The following is a 19,953-nucleotide window of genomic DNA, read 5'->3' on the forward strand; positions in this document are numbered from 1 at the left end:
CTTCTGCAGATGATGCTCAGGCATATTCAGTGGTTACCACAGCCCAGAAAGCACCACCAGAAGTCAGAGCTGTGACCAGCTTTTTAGGAGTAAGAGATGAGAGTTGTGCAGTGCTGGTTGGCCTTAGAGCCAGACAGTGACTCCTAGCCCATTTTATTAAATTGTATGGATATAGCCTAAGAGGTTCTTTATTTCTCTCCCTTGTACCTTATGGCTATGAAGAGTTGCGTATGTGTTTTCAGTTTCCAGTATGTGATACCAGGTATGCCATTAATTCTCAACAGGAACTGAGAAACCTCAGGCCACTTTGGCTAATGAAGCAAAAAAAACAAGCCTAGGATATTAGCATATGTTATTTAATAAGAATTTGTTAATGTAAATGAACATTAATATAAATACCAAAGGTGTAATTCTTGAGTAAATGCCATAATACCCAGTAGCTCACAACAGGTAAAATTAACAAGAACTTGCAAGTTATTAAAAAGCTTTGCTTTCTGTTTTAATATAATTTATGCACAGACTATCATGCAAAATATACAGAGATGCCTTTACAAAGCTGCCTTCAAAAGGAAGGCATTATTTCTTTCAAAAATTTAGTATAAAATTTTAGTTCATGCCTTCTATATTATTTTAGATACAAGCCATTAGTTTAATGCTTGGTGACCTATGCTCTTTTTGCAGATATTATAAACACTTCCTATAACTACACTGATATTTACTCTACTTATGAAGAAAGAAATAGAAATAAAGCTTTGCCAGCTCTCAGGATCACTGACACAAGACATAGATTACCAGTGACAAATACGCACAGTTCTGCACATTATTCAGCTCAATCAACACAGGCTGGATCACAGACAACAGCCAGTGGAAGAGCTTTTGGAAGAGATGTGCTTGGTTCTGTATCTCGCCCTTCAACTGTTACAAAGAATGAAAGGATTGTGACAGACCACAAAGAATTAAGAACATTTACTCCAGCTTACAGTGGCTGGAAAAGCACTGAAATGCAGCAAAAGACAATTCCAGAAAGAAAGAAAACAGAAGTTACAACTTCATCCACAATATCATTTTCAAAAGAATCGGCACGTGTGGAAAGTTCAGACAAGGACCACAAGGCTGACACGAAGCCAGGGATTTCTGAAAATATAAGAACAAAACCAAGCTTCACTAAATTTCCGACTTACGAGCTGAATATCAATTCAAAACCATCCAAGTATGAAGAAACTATAACTGAAACTCAGACCACACTAAAAGAAAGAGGCAGCAAACCAACTGAAGAGAAAAAGTCTCTGCTGAAAGAGAAAGATAAGCTAGAGAAACAAACAAAAGAGGAGAACAAGAAAACAGATGAGAAATCTTTTCTAGAAGAACGAAGTGTTGATTTTGGAAGGAGGAGTGAGCAGAAAAAATATATCCGTGAAGAAGTTATTCACCAGAGCGATATTTCTAATGCAAGAAACTGGAAAAGCGAATCAACCAAAAAAGATACAAATGTGACCTTGGAATCAAAAAGCAAAGAAGCCATTGAGATACCCATCAGTCTTGAAATGCCTGCTCCTGACAAGGGATCTCAGAGTAATAAAGAAATACGGTTACAAGCTTCTAAAACTTCCTTAGGAACAGAAACACATGACCACGTAACTAAGCCTGCTGAAGTTCACAAAGTGAGCGTTTCAGAAGCAGAATCCAACCTGAAAGATGAAGAGAGAATCAGTGACAGAAGTCATAAAATGTCAACTGAAAATATGGCAGAGAATATTGTTGCTGACATTCTTAAAAGTTTTACGCAGTCTTCTGGCTCAGAAATATCAACAGACACAAAAGTGACCTATTTTAGTAAGAAAGAACAACCAGATGATGGGAAAATGAAGACTGAGATCACAGTGCAATCTCAAGTTCAAGAAAACATAGATATTTCTCATGGCGCTGGCTCAGGAGATCTATCAAACCAGGACGTCAGAAAAAGGGTTCGAGAGGGTATTGAGGGAACTCCTTCCAAAGAGGAGATAGAAGATATAGTCCATCATGGCCTGAAACGAAATGAGGGCAGGAAGAACATGTCTGTAAATGTTGAGATTGTAGAGGAGCCACTAGATTATGCTGCTGATGAAAGGACTGATTTTTCAACACCTTTTGAAGTGGAGGAAGTGGAAGATACATTCCCTGAGAGAGAGCGGCGTTATGGTGACGAAGAGGAAGAACATGTAACCTTCACGTATGAAGATGTTAAAAAGAAGAAACAACGCCATGAGAGTTTCACTCATGTGGAAGAAGTAACTGAGGAAGATGACTCACCTATTGAACAAAAATATTTTGTATCTGTTCCCGATGATCATCCTGCTACCAATAAAAAAGACGATGACTCAGTGTATGGGCAAATTCATATAGAAGAAGAATCAACTATTAAATATTCTTGGCAAGATGAATTTCTGCAAGGCACTCAAAGTAAGAGAGGTGAAGGTGTAAGCTCTCCAGAAGAAACATATCAAGTGGTAGGGGAGGAAGCAAGTGCCCATATTTTAAAAGAGCATCCTAAAGCTGAAACGTCCCATGTTGAATCTGTTGTTATCGAAAAAGAAATTAAAATTCCCCCTGAATTTCAGACTTCCATAAAAGGGCTTTTATCAAAGGAAACGAAGGACCCTAAACATCAATTGAAGGAAGCACTGGCGCAGTTGGAGGGCAGTCTCCCAGAAAGTGTGAAAGAGGAGCTGTCTGCATTAACAAAAGAAAGTCAAGCTGACTCTAGTACTGTAGAATTTGATATCAAAAAAGTTGATAAAACAGAGGAGGATGGCTCGGTGACAATTGTTGCTGAAGTCAATCTGTCACAGACTCTTAATACTGATGAATTTGATGTAGCTCACTCATCACAGTCAACTGATGAGGGTACATCCGTAAGGCGAATCAAGGTTGGTCCAGCAGAAGTCCAGAGATTTGAGCAGGTCGTATATGAAGGGCCTGGTTCTGAAACGGTGGAACTCAGTGCTACAGAAGATCTTGTTCGGACAGAAGGATCATCAGAGTTTAGCCGATCTGTGAAGCATTTTAAACAGGGTCCTAAAGAAATCCAAACATTAGAAGAAATAATTTATACGGGCCCTATTACTACAACTGTAGAAGAGGCTGATTCTGGAAATCTTTCCCAGAGGTTTTCAACAGACTTCAACAGATCCACAAGACGTGTCACGGTAGGATCAAGGCAAGTGACTGAAGAAGTCTCTTTTGAAGGGTCTGCTTCGGACTCTCTGGAGCTCAACAGTAACCTCTCTCAGACAGAAGGGTCTGCGGATGTCAGCAGATCTGTACGGCACTTCAGATTAAGTCCAAAAGAGATGCACACTGAGCAAGTTATCTTTGAAGGACCTATCTCTGGTAAAGTGGAGGTCAGCGATGCTAGAGACTTCTCACAGACAGAAAGTTCCGTCAGACACATTCAGTTGAGTCCCCAAGAGTTTATGACAGCTGAAAAAATAATCTACCAGGGGCCTGTCTCTGAGCACACAGAAATCCGTGAACTGGAAGACCAGACCCTTTCAGAAAGCTCAATAAAGCATGTTAGAGTCGGTCAAGTGGGAGTTAAAACCACTGAACAAATCATATATCAGGGACATCTTTCAGAGAATAAAGGAAGCTCGGATAACGATGGATCTTTCAGGCACATTAAAATAAGTCCTGTAGAAACTCATGCTGAGCAAAGAATCTTTACAAGACCTATTTCTGAAAAGCTGGAAGATCTTTCACAAACAGAAGAGTCATCTGAGAGCAGCAGGTCTGTAAAGCATATTAAAGTAGGATCCAAGGAAACATCTTTTACTTTTCAAATGGATGTTTCTAATATGGGTGGTGCATCGACAGTAAAAAGTGGAGAACAGCAAGCAACGATGCTCGTATCCAACAAGCAAGACCCTTCTGCTAGTCAGTCACAGATTGTAGTTGAAAGCAACCGGCTTGTAGAAAACGAAAATACGAGAGGTTACGTTCTCTCCAGTTTTTCTCAAGATCATGGTGAAAAGGTAGTGGAAAAATCATTTTTTGATAAAACTGTACAGTTGCAAAGAATGGTAGACCAAAGGTCAGTTATTTCCGATGAAAAGAAAGTCGCTCTTCTCTATCTGGACCATGAGGAGGAAGATGAAGAAGATAATGATGGACAGTGGTTCTGAAAGGACTCTTTAATGACGTCTACTTAATAATGTGTTTATACACATTTTTGATTATCCTTTTTTTTAAAAAAAAAGATGCATACTAAATATGCATATTTAAAAAAAGGAGGAAAAAGGGATGGGGAGACACTCAAGCTGTTTAGATTATTAGCAGTGGACTGAAAAGTATTGAATCTAGGCCTCTACCTATTCAGCACACTTTTTAATTTATTGGAAATTTTATTTTGGGGAGAAATCCTGCTATTAACATGTTTTTCCTCAGAGACCCGTGTCCAATAATTTGAGATTTTTCCACCCATAGAGACAGGAATTTGCTGCTGGGGAATTCAAAGGATTGTATTTTTTGTTTGTTTTATAGCAGGTCAATAAGTGTGTGCTTGAATAGGACTTTTCCATTATTGTTTTTTAAATACTGTATTGTAGCTGGTTACTAAAATATTCAGCAATTCTGTTTAAATCTCAAGCTACTAACCACAAATATAACACAAGACTAATGAGAGTGGCAGTAGCTGATTTTCAGTTCCGTTCTGTGTACTTATATGCAATACCTAATGAAAACATTTTAAGATACAGTTATTACAGCTATAAAAAGTAAATACAATTCCAAACTTAGTATAGCTAGAATGCAGTGAAAAAAGGTAACATCAAAGCAATAATTTCTCACAGTATTCATAATGAGTAATACTGATTTTTGTGGTTAGACAGTAATACATTTAATATCTTTAAACATAAATTTTAAAATAGGCTGGATAGGATTTCCAGTGAAGTCAGTCTTTACAGATTCACTGGTGATGTAAATTAATAACATGAACTTATTTAGTGATATGTGGGTTCCCTTGATACTAGGTATTGCTAAAGGGAAGTGTGAAGTGTCGAACATGCCTAATTTCTTAGCACAGTGAGATTAGTGCTCTGTTCTGAAGAAAACTTGTAAAAATGGCATTGATGATACATGATCATTGTGTGCCATCATTGCCAGATAATCCTTTGTTTACAAATGAGAAGATGCCTTTTTCAGTTACTGGCTCTACAGATCCAACCTGAGATTTGAATTTTCCTTTTTTAATTTTTGTTTGTTTGTTTGTTTCTGGCCGAAATATTTGCCTCAGGCCAAAGTTGGTTTCTACTTAAATCATCTGAAGATAAGCTGATTTCTCTTGGATTGCACACTGGTTAAATGAAGGACATAACTTTACCATTACAACTCATGACTTCAAAGTCCAGATCAGAAACCAGTACCGGTCACTGTACTGAACCGTGCAGTGCTAGCAGAAGCAAAAAATAGCAAAAAATATTTTTGTCACTGGGGTAAGAAGATCCCATACTGGACACAGATGAGAAATAAGATACACAAATGAGAAGCTGCTATTTTTCCATGCACAAACACAGGCGCACATGTTCACTCCCTCTCTCGCACCTTCTCTGTCCGGGTGGCTTTGTTGGGCCAGTCCGGTGGCCTCTGACGCAGATTTTTTCCCCTGTGGTTATGCAAGCGTAGTTTCGTGTGTGCTAATCCAGTTAAACTCTCTTAGTCTGGCATGGCTAGGCACTTTTCAGATTCCTTAATATTAACAGAAGCTAGATTTTTCAAAACTGACGGCTACTTCATAATATGAATGTAAATGCAAAGCTGAGAAGCTCCATGCTGACTGACATATCGTGCTGTTTCAGATACGGGACAGTTCAATTGTTGTGTGCCTTAGTAACTAAGTTTGAAACTGTACAAAGCTCTTGATGTTCCAAAGATTAACTCATGAGGTTTGCCTGCAATGCAAAATTTTCTGTATTTTCCTCATTTTGTGTGTGTACCAGTGTAGATCAGGATTGGGTATTTTCCAGTCATGTGCTATGAAGTAATTTGTTGAAATTGGAAGTGTGACCACCAGCTGGAAAATGAATAGGAAACAGAGTTGTGTGGAAGCACTACAGGCATGTATGCTAAGCTTATTTATACTTTTCACTGTGTAATGGATAACAGTATTTTTCAAAATTATTCATATGTGCTCAAAAAAGATCCTGTGCTTCCATTTATAAATAGGGTGTTATTAATTGTAATACTTTGAATATTATCCTATACATTTGTTTCCTTAGATGACCCTACGATTTTAAAGACGGTAACATCTCTGTGTTTATTTTAATAATTGTGTATAAGCCAGAATTTTCCAGCTAGATGCCTAACTGCAAGCAAGCAGGCTCTGTACTTCAGGTATTAAATAACTGCATAAAGGAAGAAGTCAGGTCTGTATTAAGCCACAGTTTAAAAAATAATCAGTTTTAATTTCCTTAAAGTTTTATTCTAAGCTGAAACTTACAAAGCTATTTGCAAGGTCAAACCCATTTATTGATACTGTGTGGAATCTTTGACATACATGCTCCTTAGGAACAACTATACCAACACTCTATGTTTATTTTCACCTGCTTATAGGATTATAATGTCAGATGAAGGGATAAACCAGTAAGGAGTGAGTGAATCATAAAATGTAGGTGGCCTTAGCACTGAAGGAGAATTAAAAATTACTATTGTTTCCACTAAGGCAACAACAATTCTTTAAAAATTCCTTTGCACATCACTGACAGATGTAGGTTATACCAAGATATGTTTCTATTTTGGTTGTCTGGAGGGAAAAAAATGTTCTGTGTACTTCAGTTCTATTTAAGATCGAGATTTTAATCAACTATTGAAAAATTAGTTTATTGTAGGGAGCTGGAAATGTACATTAGCATAACATTTAAAGATATGTCCAGCTCCTTTGTGTGAATACTTTAAGGCTGTGGAAACAAGGGTATCTCATGTAAAAAGGGTTTAAGTTTTTAAAAAGTGTATAAGCAGCCATTTTCCATTTAGTTCTTATTAACCTGAGACGTTTTCACATAATGAGAGCTTTTGGATAATGCAACCTTCAGGCAACAAAATGTAGTTAGGTGGACGATCCTGTCCTGCAGGCTTATGGTTGTGTTTGCAGCATCGGGGCCATAGGGACACGCACGACTAGTGAGAGCAAATGTAACGTACTGTCTGTACTAACTCACCCTATATGGTCACTTTCTGCATAAATACTATAACCTGTGGCTGAAAGGATTGGTGAGATCACCTCAGTCAGCATGCACTTTTGAAGCTTACTCATATAAGCTGTGCTTTTCATTAAATCCAAGTAAGAACTTTACTGCTGAGCTTGGTTTAAACAAAATGCTTTAAAAATATCATTAGTAATTTGGAGGGTAAAAACTATGTATTTATATGCTGATATAGATCAGAAGTGGGGCACTGTTTTCCAAAAGTGTAAAACCACTGGTCTATAAAGCAAATAAAACATAGAATTTAAAGAAAGATGTGTGAGACCTAGAACTCTGTATTGACTGATGTTTGTGAATAGCAGGTGTTTAAAAAGACGGTAAGAATGTTGAAACTGGGTTTGTTGATGTCAGCTGTGTGAAACTTTGCAGGCAGCTTGTGTTTTGGTCATTTGCAATGAAACTGCATTTTTGTGGTGGTATAAGCTTTGTGATTTTACACTTTTTCACTCTTGAGTATTAAACAATCAAAATCAATGCAGATGTTTCTCTTTCTTCCTGTCTGATATTTTTAAGGCTGCTTTGTCAAAGGACTTAATGTCTATAAATATCTCGCTCTAAGGCCTCTCAGACTGAATTAATTTCAAGTTAAAGAATGAACATAATTTTTAATTACAGCAAAGGCACACGTCTTTCACACTGGTAAGAGAAATAATGGCAGAACATACATATTCTGTATTGCGAGTGCACACAACTTGGGCGGACGAGCTGCAGTTCTTGAGTTCAACAGCAGGTAGTGGGAGAGCGGAGTGTAAAACATCAGAAGGTGAAACCCTTGGAGTTGCCAGCATCATAATCTTCCTTGGATCCTGGGATCTGACCAATGTAAGTCTTAACTTTTACCTTTTTCTAGCAAGGAAAACATTTTATGCACACGCAGACCTTTAATGGAAATAGGTTCTTTCTGTTTTGGTGGGCTTGGTTGGTTTGTTTGTTTTGTTGGTTGGGGTTTAAACTGTGTCTTTCTGTGCTGTGGAGTTTATTTTTCTCTTCAACCACATACTTTATTTGTAATGAAGAAAAATTTAACCCAGTTTTCTGTTGATTAAAGAAATGGGTCCTAATGAGGTTTTTTTGTGTGAAAGAGGGAGATCACTTTTACACTGAGGAAAGAAAATTAGTTCTCAATTTCTTGCAACACAGGGAAAACCAGTATCCAAAGCTACTGACAAATCACAGCCTATTCTGAAGATGGTTAAATGATCAGCGAAATATTTTCCACTGAAACTGGCCTCTGTCAGGAAAACATATTTTCAGCCTTCATCTGCTAAGTTAATAGTGTTGCTGTTTAAACTGTCAATGGTGAAGATCTGATTTCCCTGAAAGTTGAAGCGTGTCTCTGAATAGTAAGGAATGGGACGCGCAGTGGGTTGGTGTTTAATAACACACTGTTTAAGGTTACGGTTTCCCGATTCTGACACGCTTGTCAGTTGTGATAGCTAATTAAAGATGCAATGAAAATATGAGGGTCTCCCTGTGAAAGTCTAGAAAGTGAGGAAAAAAGGGTATTTATTCAAAAAAAAAGGGTATTCAGTACTCCAAATTTGAGTAGTTTCAAAGGTAAGAGTGTTTGTTCCTGATGTATCCCTGCAACCAAATGTGAGCAAAATAACAAGTAACACGCTCAACAAACACAGAAAAGTTTTTCTTCAGCTAGGAAAAACTGTTTTTTCGAAGATGCTATCTCCAGCTATCGGCTTATCACAAACCCCTAGTTTTGGGTTTGGTTTTAACTTCCAAATCACGGTATGAAATTGGTGTGGCAGGAATTTATAGCTGGAATCAAGTCTATTATACTTTGTTAAACTACAGACCCTTTTTTCAGGTGAGAAAGTGTTACGGAAGTTAACTTTACTAAAGGAAATAAAGGCAGTGACTAATATTCTGGAAAGACAGTGTAAGAAATATGCTCACCTGTATTAATTTTATTCCTGTACTTACCCATGTAACTAATCTATCTTCAAGGAATTTTTTTCAGTATTTTATGCAAAGAAGGGACACCGGGTCTTCCTGGTAGATAAGAGAAATAGAACAAATTGTTAAGAATGAGAAGCCTGTCCACTGATCTTGTTTTCCTGATAGTAATGTTGTGGTGTGGGACAACAGGAGGAGACTTGGGCTGTGTTGATGTTTCAGTGTGTTGGTTTATCTTGTTTGATCTTTGCTTTGTCAGCTTTTTTGTGGCCCTGAAAAACAGGTAGGGAGATACAGATAACAGTTTATTATCAGGTTAGTGTTGTTTGCCATTTTAATTTTGTGTTGCAGAGACTGTATATCTGGAAGACATCCAGTTATTTCATAAAACTCTGTAAAAGGGCAAATTCTGTTTGTAATTGGAAACTGCTGCTTTGGCTGGTTGATATTTCTCATCATTTTGGCCTCATTTTCACTTAATGTCATTGCATCATACTGTGAAAACCACCTCTGTCATTATTTGCTATTATCACTTAAGCAGAGGAGTTAACCAAGAGAATTACTGATTTTCTTCTGGTGAGTTAGGAATAAAATTGAAGCTGAACGTATATTCTCTTCTTACTTATCGCTTGTTGCTTTGATTAATCAGGAGGGGCGATGGTGGCACACAATCAAATCTCTTCAGGCAGTGGCTGTTAAATCGGTGACACATCTGACATTTAGCGGAGGAAAAAGTCTGAAGAGTTAGTGATTTGAACTGCTGCCCTGGGAGCTTTCCAACAGTTTGACTCATCTGTCTTTTCCATCAGACACTTGTGTGACTCTTGTGCCTAAATATCTCTGAGAAGTGCAAACGAACATCGCTTCTAACAAGATGCAAAAAGATGCTCAGCCAAGAAAAGATCGAATTCAAAACTTGCTCTGAATATGTCAGCAGTTTCTTGAATTGCTATCAATCCTTTTTTTATTGTGGGTGCCAAGTGAAGGTAGTACAACATATAGTTCAACAATATACATTTGTTTGAATCTCACTGGTGTAAACTTATAAAAAAAACTCAAATACATCTATTTGCCATTAGTATATACAGATGTATTTAAAAATACTGTTAGTCCAAGTAATACAATTAGCCCTTTGACCATCAGACTAAATAAGGATACGGGTAATTCAATTTAACCTCTCAGCTTCCATGAAAACATCGTCTCTGGAGCTGTGCATTGAGGTGGGAGTGTTATAAAGATAACTTTATTTCCCATCACATTACTGGGAAGTAAATGATATTTATTGTGGATGGCTTTGACTATACAGTGGTAAACCCTTGTATAAATACTGTTTTTTACTCGGCTATCGCTGAAAATGCAAAGCAGGTTCTGTTCAGCAAGGGCTTTCGGTGAGACCTTGACCGACGGTTTATATATTTTGTTCCAGACAAAGGGAATTGCTCTTACAGCAGAGCTCTAGAAATTTGCATAAGGATTTCTTAAATTACTCAAAAATCCTTAGGTCACCAACCAAAGCCAGGAAAGAACACCCTGAAAATGATTAAGTTACAATATTACGTACTACCACATGGTGGGGGGGGTCCTTTGAACCTACAAGTGGATGTTTTTCTTCTCCCTCATTCATCATGGCAATTTTATGCAAGCCAAAGAACGTTTAGAAGGAATGAATAATTTGAGGTCACAGTATTAGTCCTTAGGGAGTTGAGGGGTGAGAAAGGATTTTGAGGTTCAGTGTTTTAAGATGGTATTTACTAAATAGGAAAATAAAGATTGTAGGAAAAAAAAATACATTTCCAGAACAACTCTTGGAGTTAGAAAACAAATGCTTTCAGGTACACGGTTCTTTCTAGTTCTTGGGAGACAGATAATCAGGTTATTTATTCTCACTTATGTGATACCGTCCTGTTGCATGCAGCATGTACACATAGACAAAGATAATGTGGAACTATTTATCTAAAGCCTGCTTCATCCAAATTTAAGCAAATTGCACAAGAAATGGATTTTTATTTACTAGCTTTGTGACTGATTTCAAAAACAATACTATAAAGTATTAACTTCTAATTTTACTGTTATCAGATGAGTTTTCAGAGGTGTCTTTCAGATGCCAGTGATATTTCATATGAAGGTAGATGTTCCTTGTTCCTGTAGTGGGAGTAAATCTGTGTTTTGAGCCCACTGGCTCTAAATGCCAAGATTTAATTTCAACACTCAGTATATTTAAAATAAATTATTTGCAAGCACCTCCACAAATGTCGAGTGGCAGTAACTGAGAGATGGACATTGATATGTGATAACTGGCTCTACATCTGAAAAATGTTTTTCATCATCTGTCTGTTTCCCTCCCTGTGAATCCTCCTCTAATAACATAATTTGAATCCTAGATTAGGTGAGCAAATTGAGAAGATATAAGTTTTAAAATTTGGTATTTTAAGCTACTGCAGTAGGAAGTGGTACACGAAACAAAGCCCAGGTACTTCACAGTGACACACAGTAATAGAATAATCTACAATGGTAGACTGTACACTATGAAACTTCAGAGAATTCTAATGTAATGCATTCACATTGGTCTCTGCTACACATTAGTGTTTCTTTCAATGGAAAAAGAGTTCAAGTTTAGAACTCCTATAACCTAAGAACTAGCAATGTTATAAAGATGCTTTTCTGATAGGTAAATTGTACCTTTGCAGAATTTATTTATTCCATAAGATCCCATCTTGTTGTGTAGTAACATTAGTGGGTATTTAATGTATTATGGGTATAAAATATATTGAATTAGACAATTTGTATTACTGGGAGGAAAAAGAAAAACTGGGGAGGAGGTGGGGAAGAAGGCTTTGACGCATTTTTGTATCACTCTCCAAACTATACCCTGTGGAACCATTACAGTTTTTCAGGGCAGGCAGATTCTTTAAGATGAGCATTGGTTAGAGCTGCTTACTGCTAAAGAACCATAGTCCCAACGTCCAATTTGCTTTTTCTACTGAAGAGCCAGACCATTTGGCACACTCAAGCCTACATCTGGACAAAACTTCTATTTGAAATGCTTTCCAAAAAGCTGTGCTGGAAACTACCCCTGCAGCTTCTGTTATAATGCAGAATGGACAGTTAAAATAGTCCACAAAACCAGCCTGTGCTATGAGACGACTGGCTGTGCTTTTTCAGTCCTCCATCAGGCAACTTTTGTGGCTTAGATTCAGTTTTCCAAGTTTTGTCTTTCTGTTGCATGTTGATAGTCAGCACCAGATTAGTTATTACAAAGGAACAGTTTGCACAATTCTCATGGAAAAAAATCTTTCTTCAAAAATTGGTCAAGTTGAATACATTTCTTCCAATTAGACCAGTAACAGCACATTATTGTGTAGAATAGAATTTTCCTGCAGAAGGAAAAGATCGGCTTCTGAGCGATGCAGTGTGAAAAAATACAGTGTTCTGTGTTCTTTAAAAGTGCAGCGAGCCATAGATTGCTATAGATACTTTTGAAATAAAGTCAAAGACTGCACTTTCATAAAAATCAAACATGCTGATTTCATTTTTTTAGGAAATGTTTATAACAAGTAATTGTTACTTTAAATACTGAATTTACCAAAGAGGGGAGGACTAGCAGACTAGTTTTTTGCTTTCTTTTAATGAAGAAAAAATAATTATAGTAGTTCCCTAAGGGGAAATGTAAACAGCACAATTATTCTTTAATAACTAACTTTACATCTTACTTTGCGTCATCGTTCAATTAAGAGTAAATAACCATGAGTTGAACTGGTGTTATAAAATCTGAATTGGAGATCTGCTGTTTATTTTATGTGACACTGAATATGGTTTATTTACTTGTAGCTGAAAATAGATTAACTTCATTTGAAGCACGGGAATGCACTTTAACTGTACATTAACACTAGGGAAAAAATGAAAAGGTAAGTAAAACTCATTTTGCTAGCATTCCTAAATATATATAATTCTGTGTAAGAACATAAGGTAAAACGTAGTGTTCTGTAATAAATGTATTACTTTCCCCTTTCCTGGAAGATTATAACAGACATGTTCATTGTTAATTTAGCAATTCAGTGGAGTGATTTTAAAGTAAAATTGTTTTATATAAACCAGTTGCTGGCAGGCCATTCAATTTGTTGCTGGCTTACTGATCCCTCTCTTATCCTGGCACAAACACCAGCAACTGGAGGGAGAAGAAAAAGCAAGTTTCTTAGCACTTACTTGAATATGATATGATTTGCAAGGAATGGTTGGGCTCTGATCCCACACCATTAAAGTAAATAGTAAGCTGGACATTAACTTCATGCAACAGATGATCAAAGCCATAGCAATGTAACCTGGCAACTCTCTTTTAGGACTTGTTTTCAGAGGAATAAGATTGAAAATATTATTTTTGGAATGCAAGCAGTGAAAATCCCTCTTCCTTTGTGTTGAAGCAAATATTTCATGATATCATAAATAAAACACTTCCTGCTGGGAAGAGCAGAGGGGAGGAACTTCCCATTATTAGTGCCTGTGAACCACCAGCCAGATTCCCAAGAGTGTAGGAGGCTGTGGCAGATGGGCTCTGTCACTTGAGGAGATTATTGCCCCCAGTTATCTGCCAGCAATTAGTTCAGCATTGGATCAAGGACAACAGAAGGGGACATGTACAAGTTCTACAGTTCACAGACATGAGTGTCAGCTTTGACTAAAATAGGTAATGGTTAAATTTCTATTTAAACCACATAGCTGGCTCTGAGCTCTGGATCTGAGCAGATGAACAGCCTTCTGTGCTGCTCCGGCAGGAACCTGGTGTCTAGTAGTCCCGTACACTGATGTTTAACCGATGCCTCTTGCTGCACAATGCCACAATTCACAGCAGGGGAAAGCAGGAAAGTTGGCAGATTTTGATGATTAAGTCCAGTGTCTTACAGAGAAGAGTACCTGCCTCCTACCACAGCAAAGCTTTCAGAAGTGCTGACAGAATAAAAGTTAAGTTAGATACAGATTAACATTACATTGTAGAGCTGAAAAGCATAACTTTTTCCATAAGTTATGGAGTTCAGATGCGAGTTGTCAGATTCTCCAGCAGAATCAGTCAGCCGCAACTATAAATATGGGACTTCTCGTCACTGCTGGCTTTCATGCTTCTCTGCTTCTGGGGATGATTTGGATGAGCCAAGTTCCTGTAGCTGAGATGAAGAACCATGGTTCGTTACAAAGTCAGCCAGAATAAGATCTGCCAGGGTATAAATCACCTATCTAAAAAGCATCTTTATAACATTGCCAACTCTTAAGCTAATGGGTATACCTGCTTAGGTTTCGCGTGTGCTGTACTTGTGTGTCCTTCCACCCGTTCTGTTGCTTCCAGGCGCCCTTCTATCTTGGTTACTTCTGGACTAAGATCCATAGGTAGCCATTCTGATTCCTGGCCCTTCTTTCAGCAGCACAGTTGCTTTTTCTGAGAGGAAGAGTGACTAAAATATTTAAGAATTGATGGCCAGAAAAGAGAGGAAGAAATATAAACTCTTAAATGAGCTAATTAACTTCAATTTTTGTTATGAAAGAACATGAAAACAAATCCTACTTATTACAAAATCCAGATCTTCTCTGTATGTGGCCCAATCTTAAAATGATCTTAGTTAAGACAGGATATAAGTACCTAAACCATATGTGCAAGATAATATCAAGAGTTGCCACATAAATTTCTTTATCTTAATACAGAGGAGCCATTAAAATAACAACCAAAAGTTTACTTTCTGGAATTTAACTAAGATAGGTAATAGTTTCCTGTGTTTCTGCCAACTTGCTTTTGCAACTGCCTCATCCAAAGGGTTCTGAATAGAGATCCTGCCATTGTCTTCTGTGCATTTTAGTTTGGTACTGTAATTATTCTTAAATATAATCCAAATGTATTTGTCAGATTTTTTCATCTGTAAAGCCTGTTGATTTACTGTGCTAATATTTGCAAAATCCAAAATATGGAAAAATGCAAGTAAGGTCTCTATCAGTAAAAGAAGCAAACTGTGGCTAACAAAGCAAATGTATAGTTGTCAAAATTGCAGATGTTTTCTCTGGTATGTTAAATGCCTTATTTACCTTTCAGCACACTTCACACAGGCTTTTCATTTGCTTCCGGGGAAGTTTTAGGGCAGCTGGTATGTAATGTCTCATCTTGCACATTTGGAAAGAGGTATGTGTAACTTCTGCACTTTATTTGCTGAATTACAAACAAAACTGAATTATTTGTATATGTACATCAGATATCCTAGTTTTCTAACTGAAAAGGAAGCTAAGAAAAATTTAAGTTTGTCCTGTTGAAAACCAAATAATTGAATTGTTACTGCTCTCCGTTTTCCTCTCACTGAGTAGCATTAAATTCTGTTCTTGACTCATAAGTTACCTAATATATATAATCTTGTTTAGAGCATTAGCTCACTTTCTAAACCCTTGGCATTTGGGCCAGTCTGTAATTGGTACCTCAGTGGCAGCTATTTTAATCTTTCCTATGATCGTTAGTCACTACCTGGTGAAGTTAAGGAGCTCTTTTCTTCAGGTGCTATGCAAGTGGAAGGAAGTATTACTGCTGCAACTCCTTATCATTATCTTAATTCTGTGAATGGCAATTCAGCTCCATGAAGGAGGCAGTTGCTATTCCATTATACTCTGTTTGTGACATTTGTTTGTACATACAAATACATACATCACAAATGCCTTTCTAATTCGTTGTACTCAAGCACATGCTATTTTAGGCTGACATTTTCCAACTAGGCCTGAGGGAGTTAGATGTCTAAATTAAATTCAGTTTGACTGTTTCGGGCATTGAACATCTCTGACCTACAATCTTAGTGATAGTGGGTCTGTGCTAAAATGATGTTATTAGCTCTTCAGTAATGAAAAAAAAATACATCTACATCTATTTTTTTCAACAAAACAGCTATATAATTGAATTGTGAATGCAAATATAGTCTTGAAGACAGGGGTAGTATTTTATTAAGTGAATACAAGATATGTACGCTTAAAGTGAAGCTGTTGTACTGTCAAAACAACCAAGTTGTTTGATTTGGAGATACAAGCACTTCCTATGAAAACAATATACTCTTGTTGATTTAAACATATGTGTTTTATTGAGTGACCAGCAAGTGATTCGTTATAGCTGGTTTTCTAGTGAAGATGATTTTATATTTTCCGTGCTTGCCTTTTGTTGGTAGAGATTAAATATTGAAAACCAATGGCATTGAACATGATCCATGTTCAATGATCTCATCATTGCCTCAGACTATTATACGGTGATATTTCTAGACACAAGTGTGGTCAAGAATTTGGGTTCTATTCCCAAATCTTTACTTACTTATTATGAACACTTCTAGAAAAATAACATAAATATTCTGAATCCCAGTTTAACCAACTTTCAAATGAGTTTAAAAAAAACAACAGGCTTAATGAGGCATAGTAGTCTTTATGAAACGTTTTTAGATTGTCATATCAAAGGTGCCATAAAGAAAAGTAAGGAAAAGTACTAGTGTGTTTTGCATGGCATAAGGGATGACATAGATAAGCATGAAATATAAATTGGGAAAGTTTGCAGCAAACAGAACTGATTCCAAAGTAAGTGTGAACATGGCTCAAATCTACAATTAAAATTCAATGCAATTAGCCTCATACTGAACTATGAGAACTGCAACCTGGGGAAAAACAGGGGAATTAAAGAAATGTCTCTCTGCCTGGTGCCTGCTGTGTTGTACAGACTGTATTCAAATGCTCTTTAAAGAACACAGTCTGGAAGAGGCTCAAGCATTGAAAAGCAAAGAGGGAAACAATTCCAAACAAGGCTGCCTGTGTGCAGCTCTGTTTCTGGTGTCGCCCTTTGAAGGTTTACACTGAAGTACTCTTTGTCTCACACGCTACTTCAGATTAATATCATTTATGGAAAGGGGCATAAACAAAAGGCAAATGTCTCGAATGCTTTTCGGTGCTGGGGAGAAGTGTTATTGTGAAAGTCTGACGCCAGCTGACACTGACCACCCTGGTAAGGCTGGTCTGCCTCAGGTTATCATCAGTTTACAGGCCAGCATGGTAGAAAATAACTACAAGATTATCTGCTGACTTCCCCTCTCCAAACTGATTGTGCATCCACAAGTGCTGGAGTGAAAAAAAGACCAAAATTGGTCTGATATAGTTGTTTCTGCAGTCATCTAAACCAGTATGAGCAGTTACCAAATACAGCCTGTAAAACTTGGAACTGGGAAAAAATGTAGTTATGTTCGAAAGGCTTAGGGAAGATCATTACTTGTGGTCTGTATATCTTTGAAGTATTAGGAAGTCAAATAGTCTTAGTGATTACATGAGAACCCTGATAAGTGATCTCAGAATGGATATCTATGCCCTCCTTGCATACAGACCAGGCAGCCACTACCAGCATATGTAAGCATTTAAACTTATTTTGAAATGAACTGAAATGTAACATAGGTGAAGTTACCAACATATTCTACCTAAATGTACACTGTCAATTTGCTTTTGGTGCTATTCAGTTAGAATTTCATAAGCCCTGAATATTCTGAGAGGTGGTTTACCTGTGTGATCCTTTCTCATCAGCAATGGCAACTAAGAAAGTCAGGACATTCCTTTTCAAGTCATCTACAGCTGTCTGTCTTTTGGAACCGACAATAAAATTATTTGCAGAAAGTTCTCACCTCTGGGAATGATTGTTCATGGGGCTTCTGTGCTTCAAGACATAGTTCAAAACTTTTATATTTTTTTATCTTCTTTGTTCAATCAACCTAACAATAGAAGGATGATCTGGCTGTAGAAGCTCTTCTGGCTGCAGTAAGAGCAGTGGCTTTTTCTTAGCCTTTTAAGGAAGCTGTCTCTGTGGTCTCTAGGATTTGTAAGTAGCTCCAGGAAATTAAAGCACTTAAAAAAATCTCAAGTGGACAATTTACATGTACAGTTGCAGTTTGCTGGGCAAAGAGCTGACTGTTAATCTGTAGCCAGAATTTATATGGTATTGCAGTCATTAAATATTGCTCACCTTATCAGCTGCACTGGTGAATCTGATTTTGGATAATATGTCATTTTAAAATGTTTATCACTGTCCCTTCACTGGAGGTTCAGTGCAGCTGTGGAGTCCTAGGGATGACACAGTCCTAACCCAGGGTTTTGCTATATTGATGTTTGCGTAGAGCCCAAATTTTGTTCACCGTACTGGCTACATATGGGTTCCTTCCTGGCTCTCCAGGGAGGGTCAGATATGGAGAAGGACTTGTACCCAAGCCTTGAACCCAAGGGTTGTGAGATGCCAACAGCAAGATCCTGCCAGCAAGAGCCCTCTTCTGAATATGATGCAGGCAGAACCAATGGTAGATCTGCCCAGAGCTGCATGTTTGCTGGACTGGAACAGAAACTGAAGGGGTGAGAGGGAGAGAGCCCTGATTTAAAAAACACCTACAGGAAAGCTCTAGTCTGCAGTAGAAGATTAGGTATGAAAAACGAGGACAAAGACATTGCTGTTCCATTCACCATGAGCTTGGGGCTGAATCATGCCTATAGCATCCTGATATAATCAAAGTTCTTTTCTCAGCAAAAGCTGAAGATTTTTTGCTTAAAAGACATTGCCATGGCTTCTGCCTAAGATCTGGAAGCAGGAAAGCAAAACTCCTAATAATCTAACTGCTAAGTGAAAATAAGACAGCAAATACACAGAAAAGCACAAGGGAAATCAAGTAGTTGGTTGGCTAAAACACTGGTAGGATTCATGCAAACTTAGATATGATAGAAAGTTTGCTTTTCTGATTAGTGCATATTTCTACTTCTGTAGCTTCACTGGACTTACTATCTAAGCCTTTTAAAGATAAGTTATCTCTTCTTTGAGGGACAGGAGAGAAGGAAAGTCCGAGGGATCTGAAAACAGCAGGGAACATGACTTCAGTGTCATGAACAAATTGCTCGAAGTTTGCTTATGTCCATCACAGAGGCTGGGAAAGTCAAATACTGCTGGAAAGCGGTTTTGTTTCCTTTCCATTTATTTTCCTTTTATAAACTTGCCATCCATAAATCTTTCATGGCCTTCCTGTCTCAGTTCACTTGACATAGCCTGTTAAAATATACATGAAACTACTTCACTAGCAGCACTTTTTATAAATCAATGAAATACTGAGGATAAATAAAACTATCTCCTTGAAGAAGAGGAAAGAATGTACCTATATATTTTAACATAAAGCCACAATGCTAAATTAAACAGCCTTACAAGACATGCTTATTGCTAGTTCTCAAAAAAATGGTGCTTCTGTCTGAAGAGTGCTGTCTATCATGGCATAACTTCCACCCTTACTGAACAAGGAAATTCTTCTTTGCCTCCTACACCCTCTGTGGTTTTTGGACTCTTCCTATCAGGTACTGAACAAACTCAAACACTATGGCAGCAGCATAGGTCAGAACACTGAGACTCATCTGAGCACTGATGTTGTGATGCTTTCATGTCCTTAACTTTGCTCCTTTCCATTTTTGCTCTTATCTTTCGATCTTGTTGTTGTGCATTGATCCTTGACTCTGTCTTTCAACAAGGAAAAGTACCTTTAGTAGTTGTTTCTGTGCAGTCCTTCCCCTAAGGAACTGAAGGAAAAGGATGGGAGATTTTTCAAACACAAAGGATTTGCTATTCACCCTGTATTGCTTTGAAAATCATGTTTGTGTGGTGAAGAGGTCAGGGAGTGAACAACTGCAAATAGAAGTAGGAAAAAATTATTTCCTTCACTGACACAGTTTTCTCTGCATCAGAGATGGCCAAGTCATTGAGAGCTGAGCCCCCTCTTCAGCAAAATAGAACTTACCCTGTCATCAA

The 19,953-nt window shown here is 37.5% G+C and overlaps 2 protein-coding genes across 6 annotated transcripts in view; both read left to right on the forward strand.

The window, feature by feature from the left end:
* Positions 1-15,236, forward strand: part of SYNM (synemin) — a 29,707-nt gene extending 14,471 nt beyond the window's left edge. The window contains exons 4-6 of one of the 5 annotated variants that reach the window (XR_013922580.1): positions 682-8,060; positions 9,799-10,135; positions 12,978-13,662. Coding sequence is in view for 1 of the 5 variants with exons in the window: in XM_080350909.1 (XP_080207035.1) it covers positions 682-4,163 (3,482 nt within the window). In the remaining 4 variants the exon portion in view is untranslated. Of the gene's footprint in view, positions 1-681; positions 9,731-9,798; positions 11,636-12,977; positions 13,663-15,219 lie in introns of those variants that run through there. The other 4 variants (XR_013922579.1, XR_013922581.1, XR_013922582.1 and 1 more) reach the window with 4 other exon arrangements.
* LRRC28 (leucine rich repeat containing 28) overlaps positions 13,707-19,953 on the forward strand; it is a 74,605-nt gene continuing 68,358 nt past the window's right edge. The window contains exon 1 of the mRNA XM_080350913.1: positions 13,707-15,306. The gene's annotated coding sequence lies outside the window, so the exon portion shown is untranslated. The remainder of the gene's footprint in view (positions 15,307-19,953) is intronic.

This window comes from Nesoenas mayeri (genome assembly GCF_963082525.1).
Source record: "Nesoenas mayeri genome assembly, chromosome: 11".
NCBI lineage: Eukaryota > Metazoa > Chordata > Aves > Columbiformes > Columbidae > Nesoenas > Nesoenas mayeri.